This window comes from Scatophagus argus, chromosome 12, assembly GCF_020382885.2.
Source record: "Scatophagus argus isolate fScaArg1 chromosome 12, fScaArg1.pri, whole genome shotgun sequence".
Classification (NCBI taxonomy): domain Eukaryota; kingdom Metazoa; phylum Chordata; class Actinopteri; family Scatophagidae; genus Scatophagus; species Scatophagus argus.
The window spans coordinates 7,479,039-7,493,349 of NC_058504.1; the positions used below are offsets into that span (position 1 = coordinate 7,479,039).

At 41.6% G+C, this 14,311-nt stretch overlaps 1 protein-coding gene across 6 annotated transcripts in view; it reads left to right on the plus strand.

Moving 5' to 3' along the window:
* The window catches only part of LOC124068588 (ecto-NOX disulfide-thiol exchanger 2-like), a 148,547-nt gene extending 144,538 nt beyond the window's left edge, over positions 1-4,009 (plus strand). For all 6 annotated transcript variants that reach the window (XM_046406964.1, XM_046406965.1, XM_046406961.1 and 3 more), the window contains one exon: positions 3,180-4,009. In XM_046406964.1, the coding sequence (XP_046262920.1) occupies positions 3,180-3,311 (132 nt within the window). In that variant the 3' untranslated portion in view covers positions 3,312-4,009. The remainder of the gene's footprint in view (positions 1-3,179) is intronic.
* Positions 4,010-14,311: the final 10,302 nt, after the last annotated feature.

The window sequence follows — 14,311 nt, forward strand, 5'->3', positions numbered from 1 at the left end:
AATATTTTGGGTAAACTGAGATGAAGATCTTAAGCTCCAGCGCTAACAAATCTCTTGCCAAACCTTTTATCTCTCCTCATTTTTTGATTAGCAAAGACCAATGGAAAACAGGTGTGATCGATCACCTCCGATCACCTCGCTTCAGTTTAAAAATCTCCTGGTTTAAATTTGACAGACATCATATCAGCTTTTTGATCTGATCAGCTAGCGGTTCTGGATCAGGACCCTTCAGTATTTGGAGTCAGCTTCAGTAGCCTACAGTTAATAATGGAATGGTTGCACAGCAGGCATTTTGACATGTTGTACCATCAAAGTCACACGTATAGAAATGCTTACTGAAATCTATTCAGAGGAGATCCTGCCGTTGTGCTTACCGGCTCACTCTCACTGTGACACTTAATGGAACTGAGCTGTCATTACTGATATTAAGCCCACCTGTGCTTCTCCTGCTGTGATGAGCCACAATGTCTGCCGTTCAGACAGTCGACTGAGCACTTATTGCTGAAAACTGTAGTGTTTCAGCCTTCTGCCTGAGTTTAGAAGAAGGTGCTCAGACAAACAACTCTTTCACTGTTTTCGATTTTGGATTTGAATTCAAGAGGTACTTGAGTGCAGCAGAGAAGAAAAATACACAATAACCATAGTCACTCAAAAGCACCTGAACAAACAGCGTCTTTAGAATCTTTAGATATCTCTAAATGTGATTTTGGTTGGGAGCAGAATCCAAAAAAAAACTCTTCTGAAGAAAGTTTCTCTTGCTTTCTGAACTTGGAATTTCACAGCTACATGTTTAGCCGTAACAGGCTAGTTGTGTAATTTCCCTTGATGCTGCAACATATTAAAACGGGATCCTTTTCCACTCCGCCACTTGAAGCCGAACACCACCGTCAATCCTCGGACGCCCTCAGTGTTTCCAGTCTGTCTGGCAGAGATCAGCTGTTTCATCCCCATCATTCTGCAGGGGCATTTTAGACGTATGATGGCTCTTCACTGCCACTTACCCAAGGCTTTATAAATGCCAACATTCAATGTCACCTCTAACAGGTAACACTGAGATTAACAGCAATTTCTGCTCTCCTCCCAGACAAGAGGACATTCAGAAAAAAGATGGCAGTCATCCCCACTGTCACGTACCAAAGAGAAGACACCCGAAACTGAAACCGTCAGATTTCAGCCTACTTGAACTCATAATTTGGAGGAAATAATTTGCCTTCTGCAAAAAAAAACAGTCTCTACATTCACAAAGTTGTCCTGAGAAATGAATATGCTCATCACCACCCTGACTCTTTCTCACGCATGCAAAGAACAGAGTGTGACTGTATTCACTCGGTTGTTTTTTTTTGTCTTGTGTATCTGTGTGTGTGTGTGTGTGTGTGTGTGTGTGTGTGTGTGTGTGTGTGTGTGAACATACGCCCACGCTTGTCTGTCTGCGTGCGTATGAATTCGCCCGAGCCGTGTGCTGTTCCTGCACTGACTACACTACACTACACACATCAAGCAGCCCACAGAGTTTTGTCAATACCGCTGGCTAGACTCCCCAACAACAAGTCCAAGCCTCTCTGCTTATCTTGTGGCTCCACACACGGCTCCATTCTCTGTAATGACACACCAGGCCTATCACCACGATAGACCTTAATGCCTCCTGACATCAGCACAAGGCTCAAACAATCTACTTATTAGCGCAACACACCGTGGATTTTTCTACAGAAGCTCGTACAGTGGATTCTGGCAGCGTCACCTCGAGTTTTCAACTGACTAATGGCCCTCAACCCACCCCAAGTCGTGTGAGCCAGATCACGCTTAGTCAGGTGGCTCCGATGCCGTCACACTCTCGCTATGAAATTACTTATGCTATGATTCGCCGGTTGCCGTGGAGGTGTGAGGGCACGGTGAGTGGATGCTTTGTGATTTTGAGTGGAGAGGGGGCGTGTTAAAGAATAAAGTTTGGATGTATGAGCAGAGTCTAAAGTTAAATCACTGGTTGGCACAGGCTGATTTAAAAAGTGTGTGTTTAATCAGCAAAAGTAATGACTTTTTCACAGCAACATGCCCTAAGTGTTTATTTAAAAATTAAGGAGGTGCAAAGTTTTTGGATGTCAGTAACATGAGTATTTATGCTGATTGCAAACAGATGATCCAACTGGAGTCCAATGTAATCATTTAAACTACTTTTTTTTTTGTTTGGGGTACGCAGTTGTCGCTCCCCTCATCTGTTTTTTTTTTTTTTTTTGTTTTTTTTTTGAAGGTGGCAAACAAAAATCACCTTGGTAACAGCAAAAAGAGAGCATTGCCTCTGCTACCAGTGATTGCTGCTATTACTGATCAGTCGCTGGACTTTGAGCTCAGACGTTCAGCCGTCCTCAGTTTCAGTCCACAGTAGCAGATGGAAGGTTCATCTTGAATAAAATTAATATAATAATAAAATCTTAAATCGCTTTGCAGTTAAAACAAACAACTCTGACAAATATCGGAAAACTAATGGGAATACAACAGTGAGTTAATGACATTATGATTAAAAACTATCAAAAACAACTTTGAGAGGTCCAGCTGATACAAATGCATGTTAGACATTTACTGTAAGAAATATACTGACTTTGAAGATTCGAGGCCCCATTGCGTAGTACAAAGACCTACTTAACTTGCTTTCCTTTTCTGATTGAAATCTACAAAGCAGTAAGCTTTCTAAGACCGTTCTCAATCAAAATTTAAATGAGGATTACGGGCTTCAGGCTTCACATTTGATGACAGGTTGGGGGCCGTGAAAAGAAGTTAAGATATCTGAGTTATGATCATTGAAATGCTGGAGATGTCGGAGGGCTCGGAGAGACGCGAAGACGGACGTGTCTTTAACTTTGTAATAGCAGTCCGTTTTGCATCTGTGGATGTCCTGTCACAGGGGCAGGAATATGAATTAAGACCCGCATTAGACCCCTCTGGAAACCCAGAAGATATCGTGGCCTTATGATCATGGAGCACATCTCTGATTCCAACAAAGTTTCCGTTGATTTTTCATTTGATTAAAACATTCTGTCAACCACAAACAAGCTAAGCCCAGTGATATGCTACAGACCATAGCACTACCTGTGTTTGGGCATATGACTGTGTGCACTCTGTGTTGATAAATGTGAACTTCCTCTCTTCCTGGTTTGGTGTGTGTGTGTGTGTGTGTGTGTCTGCAGATTAACCCCGGTGAGGTGGAGGCTCTTCTGTCTCGGCTGCCCCACACCTTCAGACAGGAGCTAACTGGTGTCGGAGCCAGTCTGGAGAAACGCTGGAACTTCTGCGGCTTTCAGGGCATCAAGAGCACATAGACTCTGCTGGCGGCACTTTAGGGATGTGGAAGAGACGACAGGAGGACGAGTTAACGCAGGGACACCGTAGACATGTGAAAGACACCATATAAATGCACAACGCCCACACAAATCAAAGACAGTGCAATGACTGTATACTGACTGTATACAGACACGGAAGACTGAACACAGATCCAATATGGAAACGTTACATGAGCATTTCAGGGACTCTGTGTAGGTGGCAGAGATGTAGAAATGCAGTATTTCCATAGTTACGGGAATGTTGACACTCTGCCATGGTGACAAAGTCTTCATGAGGTTCAACTGTTTCTCAGTGTCTGCAAAATATTTCAGACATATCGACTCTCTGGCAGTCACAGAAGAGCACCGATTCCCACAGTCACTGGATTGTTATGTAGTTACCGCTCTCATGGGCAGGGCCTGCACTTGGCTCTGTGTGGTTTCAGTGTGGGCCAGGACTACAGGGTTAGCCGAGGAGGTTCATCAGGGTATGACTGAAAACTTCAAACCTCCAAACCCTTCAGCCTCCCTCTCTTCTCTTCTCTTTTTTTTTTTTTTCCTGGTTTGTAACATAAATTAAAAATGGATATATTTCTTCATTTTCTGTGAAGGCTGTTAACAGTTGCATACATCATTTGTTGTAATACACTGTAAATGCTCGGATGATATTTTTGATTATAAAAAACGTTTTGAGTATATCGAAATGTTTGAGTTCATTTTTATATGTTTCATGCTCAGCGAGACTGGATGTAAGACAAGTGTGTGTGTGTGTGAGTGTGTGTTTCTTGTGCAGTTGTACAAACATTTTTAAGCCCACCAACCTTTATTGTAAGTCCTGAAAGACACGCACCTGCACAAGACAAGTGGGCTACTTCAAAGTTGGCGTCCATTCTGGCTCAAAGGGCACCATTTCCTCTGATGTCTACCTTTTTCTTTTTTTTTTTCCTTCCAGTAGCTGTAGTCAAGGCAGGTTTCAGAGCCTTACATAAGGACATTTTTGTCTTTCAGAAGCCAATTAAGCCTGGCTAAAGACATAGCACAGAAGCTTCTTACTTAACTTGGAAACATACCTCGGGGGATCACGTTAATGATGTTTAATTGGTGAGGCAGTTGGTGTGTGCTGTTGCTTCCATGGTGTGTACACAAAATATTTGTGTGTGTGTGTGTGATTGTGTGTGATTGTGTACTACTTGCCTGGATCCATATATTAAATGGTTATACAACACTCCACAGAGGGGAGTTTTTGTCTCCATCTTTGCCAGATAGAGAGCTTTTGCCGCCAGGACCGAAGGTTCCTCCCAAAAGCCCAGTCAAGCATTTTTAATGCTCCTCCGCTGGGCTCTTTGGCAGGGTGCTCTCTTCCCCGGTTTCTCTGAGAAACAAAGGTTTATTATTACACATGATTTGCTCTCATCGGCCTCCTCCGTCTCCTACAGGCAATGCATTTGAAAAATTAGCGCTCATGCACTTGTCAGCAAACTAGTCCTTGTACCTGAATTAATAATAAGCAATGATTATGTTTTGCCTACAAGCTCCTACAAGGCTTTCTTTTCCTCATGCATGTATCCATTATTAACAGCAGTGGTTTGAAAAAGGAAGAGGGTTTCAAGGGTGAAAAGTAAACTATCTGTCGTAGGAGTGGAGTTGTTTGCATGTTAAATACAGTATGTAACCTCCAACCCACTTAGTCCGTAGGCTTCTGTCAAGCATGATTAGGAAGACAGTGAGCGCTGGCACTGTTTTGCAGTGCATGTTTTCTTTTTTTTTGTTGTTGTTGTTTTTTTGAACATATTCACAGAGCAAAGATCAGGTCTGCCTCTCTCTTCTTATGAGACATTTTATTTGTTACTATAATGAGGATGTTACTGATAGATAAGGAACTGCAAATCCATACCTTTCAGCTTGTGATTCTTTGATGGCACCCTCGGGATCATGAGATGATGCCAGTGCGCAGTTGTGCATCACTGCACTTACTCTCCACACTGAAAGACCTGATGTCAGCAGAACATCCCTGATGGAAATGAAAACCCCAGCACACCTCACACCAGCCTTCCCTCTCTCACTATTTAGGTGTCCCTGATATAAACAAAACACTAATATGGTGCATTGTTTTCTTTCTGAAGCTGCTTCCTGTCTAGCGTTTCCTCCCAACTCACTTGCGGGTCCGACGTGTTGATTTGACTGGAGGCACTTGCAATTTATCTCTTCTACAGCTGTTCGTCTGAGTGAGCACGCCCGCACAAACGTGCTCGCGATTGTGCGTCAGGTTCTCGGGCATCACACGTGGAGGTAAACATAGACTAATTAAATCCAGCAGTAGTCCCTGGTGAATACTGCTCTCCATTCACTGTTGTCTTCTCATCATTGTCACACAGCGAGGGGCCTCCTCATTAATTCAATTTGAGGTGTGTGCAAGTGAAAGCTATTCCAGAGTGTGATTTACCTCAGCAGCAGTGACAATGCTGCAGGGTGACTCCCACCTTGTAAAGTCTCTGGGAGAAGACGTCCTTGGGCATCTGCTGATGTTCAGCTTCGGCAAATACTGAGCTTGAATTTTAAATTGAAGGGCATTAGTTTCACTCTGGCAAGATATCTTAAAATGAGTTCCTAAATCCATTTATACATACTCGCGTCACATTTTATATATATATGTAATTGGATGTGAGGAGATAAGCAGGTTCTTCTGGGTGTTATCATGATGCCCAAGATACCCTTAATTACCTTTTCCTCTCATGTTGCGCCCTGAAGGCATCCTCATCTACTTAATTATCATTATGCGCTCCCTTGAGCGAGCAGGTGAGAGGATGCTGGGTGTGTATGTAGCTCATGTTGTCCAAAACAAGATGGAGCATCCTTGAATGTGGATTAGAAGAACAGAGGTCCTAGCTTCTTAGCTTGTCCTCATTGGTCTTTGAAGACCAAGCTGAAAAGTTTGGACACTCAGGCAGACCAGGTTCTCCCAGTGCAGAATGCCGCTGTTTTGGTTGTCACCAGATAAATCACTATATACAGGTGTGTAGCTCTTAACAAGCTGAGAAAGCTCACTGACACGAGCCGATGAGTCAACAGCTCCTCCTATTGAGCACAACAGGAGCTACACCACACGCTACATTTTCTCAGCCAGTGAGCAGGCAATGGGTGATTTGCACTGACAGAAGGAGTATGGCCACATGTTCACGAGGGTTTCTTTCGCAATACAAGCTCCTCATTAATTTGTGTATGCTCCTAAAATGTGCATTGTTCCCAGGCCAGAGCGCCAGTGCTGCACTACGGAGATGCAGTTCGGCTCCAGAAACGCTTGCCTGCAGGCACTTGGAAAGACATCTTAGAAACCAAAAACTATGGAATATTAAAACTAGAACTAAAGGGATTTCTATTTCTTTGAGGATTATTAGGTTGGCAGGTAGCAAATCATGTTTTGTACAATGTTTTTTGTTTACTTCGTTTCGGTATGCACAGAGAATTGGATGCACTTTTGGACTAAATGAATAGCAAGTGTTGGAATAATTTCTGTACGCTGCTCTCTTGAGTGTCTGGGCACAGGATATTAAGCTGTGGATTTCAGTGGAGTATGACACATGATGCATCTCTCTCTTTCTCTCTCTCATACTTAGATCTTCACACAAAGTTGGAAGGCACAGCAGTGAATGCCCAAAAGGTATTTGCACCCATTTAACAGGCTCTGCCACATCAAATACCCTGACACTCCAGGTGAGAGTAAAGGTATGCAGGGGAATCATTAGAGGGGAAGTCTCTCTCTCTGTACTTTGGGAAATGGATTCATGGGATTCTTCTATAAATCTCTGTCATTTAATACTGTTCACTGATGAGAAAATGTCTTGGCCAAAGATCCTCCTGCAGTAAGAACCAAAATTGGTATTTCTGGTCTATTAGTTGGTGAAACCAGTGGGCCTGATCAGTGTGTTTGATCCTAAATGCCAGTACAGTGAGGCTCATGCCAGTTTAGATGGGATAGTGAAAGTCTCTCCTAATGAGGGATGGCCATTCTTCACGCTTTTGTGAATCAAGTGACCTTTACCAAAGAAGAACAGCTTTGCACCGACAGCAATTACCTGCTCAGTGGAAAAGAGAAGAAATATTGAGAAGTTTATTTTTAGCCATGAGAAGTGGTATGGGTGGCAGCAGTCCTTTAACCTGTTCTCCAGCATGTAAGCTCTGGCCTTAAACACTGAGTTCAGGTATTTATTATATTTTCCAGAAAAACATGCAAAGCCTTCTCACGTGTTTTCAGTTGCAGGATTGTCATTAAGTACGCGTGAAAGCCTACGTGGATGCCTGCTGCCACCCAGTTTATCTCAGTAGTTTCGACCCTTTCAATTTAGTGTAAGTTAGTTAGACTTCAGTTTCAGCATTGTCAGTAAACACTGTTGTAGTGTTGCAGTGGGCTAACAAGCTAACACCCTGCTGTACAAACACACTAGATCAGGCAGAGTCGCTGTAACAATTTGAACAGGCATATTTACCTACTTTACTTCACACAGGTGTAGGGTGGATCGGGCAGCCAGTACATATCAGGTACTGACTGTTCCCTTTGTGCCCCCCCTCCTTCAAACCCAGGGCTGTTTTAGCATCTTCGTGGACCCTCCTCACTTGAGCAGCCTGTATGCTCAGACCCCTTTTTCCTCCTCAGTCCAACACTTGTGGTTATGTCACTTTAATCCAAGGTTCTTGCTTGCTGCAAAGACAAAAGCCTGCGCTGGAAACGTGTCTCCATTTATGATATGGTGGCTGAGAGAGCTCAGCACACTGGGGCTCAAAACACATGAAGTGCTCTCATTTAGCCAGACCCATTAAAGCCTCATGATTCATGACTGAGGTATTGAGGTGTTAAGTAAGCTTGTACTAAGCACTTTATTTCTAACCAAAAACCAATTCAGAGAGTCCGCTGACTTTGAGATGATGGAACTGAAAGTACAAAATTGCTTCCATATTTTGAGGTTTTTGGACTCAGTCCTCCAATACTCTCTTATATTTAATTTAAAATTATGACACCCAATACCCGCAAAACTAAAGACACTCGCATATAGCTTCAAGTGCGCTGCACCAGTGGTAACAAGCAGATGTTAGCATGCTAAAGCAAAGCTAACATTCCACTGGCACTAATATGGCAGACATTATACCTGCTAAAATTTAGCATGCTGCCGTACTGACGTCAGCACTGAGCTCAAGTCACAGGTGTACTTTTGCTGTCTACTCTGTCTGTGTGCACAGCGACAAGAAATGCAGAAAACACAAAATCATTAACATTTTTGAAAACCGGACAACATTGTCCACCACCTGGCGATAGTATTCTCAGGAATGAAACCATCATGAGACATACCCTGTAATTCACCTCATCAAGTCAAACGTAGGCTGCTGATTCATGATTCGTTTCATGGCTGTGTGCAGGAAAACATCAGTATTGAGGTTTAAATAGCCTTTTGATGCAATATGAATTAGTCTGTGGCCTTATGAACATTTCTGTGGCACACTGTCCACATATCACCCTCTTAGCACTATCATTTAGCAGGTAGCACTGGTCATATTAATCACAATTGATAATATTTACAAATAATCATTAATTAAGAAGAAATATAGTTCATGGGAAATAAGAAGATGATTTCCATCTGCAGTCACTTCTTCATTCTTTTCTGTAGAGCTTCATCAAGATCTCTGGAATATATTCTTACGAAATCAATAGTGACAGCCCCTGAGCTTTCGCTCAATGCATGACTGAGCCCTGATTAAACCTGACTGATTGTGAACTTGCGAGTTCTGTTCCACGTTACTGTCAGCAATTTAGTAGTTCACCCTTAGAAGCAGTGACGTCTCAAACAGGTCGTATAAAGACATCAAAACCACACAAACAAGCTGTGTAGATTGCTTATATTTTTTATGAGGTGTGTAACTGGTAGGGAAAACTTCAGGATCACCAACAATTTTAATTGGTGAATATTTCAAAACAAAAATCCAAAAATTCACTGCTGTTAGTTTCTCAAATGTGAATATGTGTGAGTTTTTTTCTTCGTCTTCTGTGACAGAAAAGTTAAAATCCTTGGCTGTTGGACTGGACAAGTTTTATAACTACTTTCTGACATTTTACAGACAAAATAATTCATAGAGCCACTTCAGAGATAATTGGTGGAATATTCAATAATACATAGTCTTAGTTGCAGACCTACGTCACTGTTTTTTATTGTGACATTTATTGTTGCCTGTCTGGCAGCAAATATCATTCTTCTGTGAAATTACAACATTGACAATTTCTGTCCCATCTCTGCATGATTAATGCAAGTGTCTCCATGTGAGAAGTCTGCTTTGTGCCAATTTCCTTGCACACCAAAAGTGCGACATGTACACCACTTTCTTCAGTTGCTTTATGTAAATAACAAGAAAGCTGCATTCTAATAAATGCCGAATAATTCTAATGTGAAATGCAACTGGCTGATTTATGAATATTAATGATATCTGACAACTCTCCACAAAGAAACAAACGAGCTGCGCTCTACATTTATCAGCTGGAACATTTCAGGTGTCATCAAGGGAGAATGAATTTGCACAGAACAGTGAGGTTTCCTCTGAAATGCTGTTAACAAACAGCTTTTGGCGATTTACCTCGCATATATTTTGCAGTATAGCATTGTATTTCTTTTTACTCTTGCTTCAGAGAAACCAGTTTATCTTGGACAGTAGCCTGAATCTGAATCACGAACTGTGAAAACGTGTAATCTCGACCAAAGTACACAGCATTGTGAGGGATCGCGTGCAGCGTGAGGACTTTGCTCAGGTGTACACACTGTGTGGATTTCAGGTGTCGTCTCCTGAGCGTGTGCTGTATGCAGAAGGCCCTTCTCAGAACACGTCTTAACAACGTGGTCCATCTTCACTTCCATTTCATCATCAAAGTTTTTACTTCAATGCAAACCATTCAACGCCATGTGAGCCACAATCTGAAACACCGTAACATACCTTTTATCATCGAGGAAAAGAAGACAAACAAACAAATGCTCCACCACATATGGTATTGGCAGTGCTTTTCAAAAAGTCTGTAAGCAGACTTCTGCATACTTTATTTGCAATGTTTTTTGTCCTAATGAAGGTTTAGCAGCTGAGTTGAGGTTCAGCTGAGACACTATAAAATAAACTGATCTACTCGTCCCTCTCCCCGGCACCTGGCTCATGAAATTGATGTGCCAAGTATTCATCTGCTCTGGTGCAAGTGCTTTAACAACCTTTGGTGTGTATGTGTGCCCTGCTGCTGCTGCAAAAAAAATACACACATACAACCAAATCCTCAGAACAAAACATAAATATTCATTAAGTTCATAATTTTGAATAATTTAGTGTGTATGCATTTTGTTAAAAACTGAATAAGAGCTGGAGGTTTAAAGTGACTCCCCAGTGAATCCCACAGTTTGACTTCGCTCACTGACATGCACCTTTATTGCTTTAATGGAGTACATGCAGGTGAGTTTAAAATCAAATTTCCTCCTGTGATCAGCAACAGCTGATTTTAATTCAACTAAACTTGTCAGTTTTATGGCCCTTGACGTGGCAGTCAGTCTGTTGATGTGTTCCCACCCACTTGTTTATTTTGATTAATAATTAAACGTTTTATTTATCCATCTTATTCATAATTCATATTGCTCTCTTCTGTGGTATTTAATTTATAATAGTTGTATATGTGTTGCCCCTCACTTCCACACACTAACTAAAGTATCGTAACTGTAATTACACCCAAAAATTTGATTTTGTTATTCCCTGTTAATGTTAACTGTATGGGTGTGGCTTCATCCTCCCCAAACCATTTTAATGAACAATTACAAACAATGAAAAGCTTTCAGGAGGTACCGGCAGGTCAAGACCAGAACCTGCAGTCAAATCCAAAGGGAAGCAGGCAGTACATGGGACAAAGTAAAGATACTCACAGGGACGGACTGGCAAAGAGTGAGAGGAGCACACAGACTAAATGTGCTGGGCAGGGAAGGCTTATGAGAGACGAGTGAAACTCAAAGTCAGCAGTCATAAAGGCGGGAAAATAACGATGGCAGGTAATACAGCACCGAACATGACACGCACGGAAACGAACTGAACAGGAAAAGAAGCTAACTTAACCCAAAACCACGACAATGATAATCTGTTTGCATCAGGTTTTACTCTTTCTTTTTAAATATTATCCAAAAGCAGAAAATAGAAATATGTATGTATTTGATACTTGGCAAATGTCATTAATATATATGTATATATATACACAAATGAAATGTTTTGGTCCAAATACTGGCCCCTGGCCCCATGTTCATTTTTGCCCTGTAGTCGGTACATCCTCGTTTATCTTCCATTTTCATAAAAGAGGATGATTTGAGCTTTTTAAACTTCCGTTTTATCTGGAAAAACACCATGTTGAAATGGTAAATCACAAATGTAGTTAAGAGGTCATCACAATCAGCTTCCTTGTTGTCTTTGCTTTTCTTCTCATTACTCAGAATCTCACTTTCACTTATGTGTCCAAGGTAATTTGACTGCAGTGATTTACTCCCTCCAGTCCCATATTTACATACATAATGTGCTTCATCAGACTTTGCGAGATTAGAGCCAATATTTACAAAAATTAAGTAAACTCCCTTGCCACTTCTCCTCTGCCACCATCATTTACTCAGTCGTGTAGAAAAGCTGTGGACGGGGAGTTATTCTTTATCTTCTTCATTTGTAAGATTAAGAATTTTACATGTGGCTTTAATGTCATCTTTATTTTTTCAATTTTTTAGTATAATATTCATTCTTAGCTGTGCATATATTTTTATATTATTTAATTTCAGTGGAATTAGTTCAATGCTTCATGAAATCTTTTTGCAGCTCCTTAAATAACTTCTTACACCATTACTTTGTTTCCTCTCACATATTATATTGTAGCACACTGTGATGTATACAATCTAAAAACATGCAGCATTCACCTCCACTGCATAACCTAATAATAACATTTATAAATTGTGTGGGAGAAAGTCGTACCATCATATTGCGCACCAGACTCAACTACAGCTTAGCGGTTATCATTCACGTCCCAGTTAAGTCCAGATTGGCGGCATCAGCTGCAGAAACTTCCCACATTTCGTTAGTCATTTGCAGACATTTCCGAGCTCAGTGAAGTGAGACCCGCTGATTATTTTCTCACTATCTCACATGTGTCGCTTCTTTTTTCTGCCTGTCAGTGGTGCAGAGAAGGCTGCCTGAGAGATTGCATCAGTGTAAGAAAAGCGGAAACAGACTCTAAAAACTATTGAAATGTTCTTTATATTTGCTGACAGCACGGCGACTGTGCAGTGACTGTCTGATATAACTTAATTCGTCTTATTAAAACTCTAAAGTCCTGCCAATTTGTGACGGAGTAAACTTCTCGGAACAAAAGCCTGCACCAAACGGCACGTATTGTCGCGCTGACAGGAGTTTTCCTTGTGCATACAGCCTGCAGACCAACAGGTTTTCCACATGTTGAGTTTAGTCCATCACTGACGTGATGCCAGCTTTGTTGGTCAGAGTAGATATGACACATCCTGTATGTAGTCCACCCCCCCCTGCAGAGACGGGACAGCATTCATTCCTCTCTCTGAGATCATCTCTCAGCGTTACCATCGGCTCAAAAGTTCAACCAACACTTGGACTGTAACTCTCCCCTTTCCTGAGCTCCTGTCAGTTTTAGTTGGGAAAATTAATGATTAAAAAAAACAAAAAACAAAAACAACCTTGAAGTCATTCATCTCAGATAAAAAGCATATTTTAGTTTGTCAGTTGAAAGTAATTTGGCACCATAGAAGAAGAGAGAAGAAGATGTATGTCTGTTTCTCTGCTTTTCTTCACCCAATTTTGATGAAACCTGCTCAGAAGGTAAACAAGTCCTCACTGTGCCTCCAGCGCCACCATCAGGACAGCGCTGCTTAAAGGCTGCCTTACTTCTTTGAGCTTTTTAGACCAATCATAAGAAATGCAAACTGAATAATCCTCAGAGCGCCACCATCACTGCTCACTCACACTTTGGCACCTTTGACACTTTTTTATGTCTCATCGACAGCCCGTCGTCTTGCGTTTTGGGGGCTGCGGTGATGTGATGTGGATTTAGTCGGAGTTTGAAAGGTGTTTGGAAGTCGAGCGGAAGCTGCTCCATCATGTTCCCGTCTCCTGCAAAGTGTTGGGATTATTTTCTGAACCCAGGTGTTGAAGTGGACATGTCTCTGTCCCCATCAGATCCCACGTGTTGCTCTCAGATTAACAGCACAGGACTGATTATTCCAGCACCATGAGCTCAAACACACAGATTATTCTGGGTAGGGACAACACGCATTGTTTATGCGGTAAACACATATTTTAAGAAATCTATGAGCATAGCATCATTCTAATGATGTAAATAGTAATAACTTATTTTCTTGCTGCTGTGACTTGTATAAAAATTGGTCTTTTTCATGAATCACAATGCAAGCATTGCTTAAAGAAAACATCTCATATCATGTGTGTGAACAAGCCCCAAATTACCTGAGTGCAGTGAAGCAAAGTGGATGCGTTTTGGCTGTTCAGTTGCAGCCGTGTGGTTTGGATTAACTTTATGACCAATGCTGTTATTCTGTGCGTGGCTGAGGTTTATTAAGTGCCACCGCTTGGAGGTCTTTGTGTGGCTGTTATTTCTTTAGCCGGCTGGGATTAATGTCTTAATGTGAGCACAATATCCAGTCACTGCAGAGACGGTTCGCAATTTATTTGACAGATTTTTTTACATTTTTTTTCAGTCTAACTCCTCCATGCTGCCATCAACAGAGTAAACAAATCATAGTTAGGATGTTGAAACCCATTCAGCCAGTGAGCACATTTTTATCAGCACCAGAAGCAGAGCTTTATAATTCCAGGTTATCTGAAGCCCCTGTGTGTGTCAACGTTTCCATTTCTTTTTCTGTTTATGGCCTCCATTTTCGAATCTGTCCTCGGTGGGATAAGCCGTGCCAGCTGGGATTTGACTG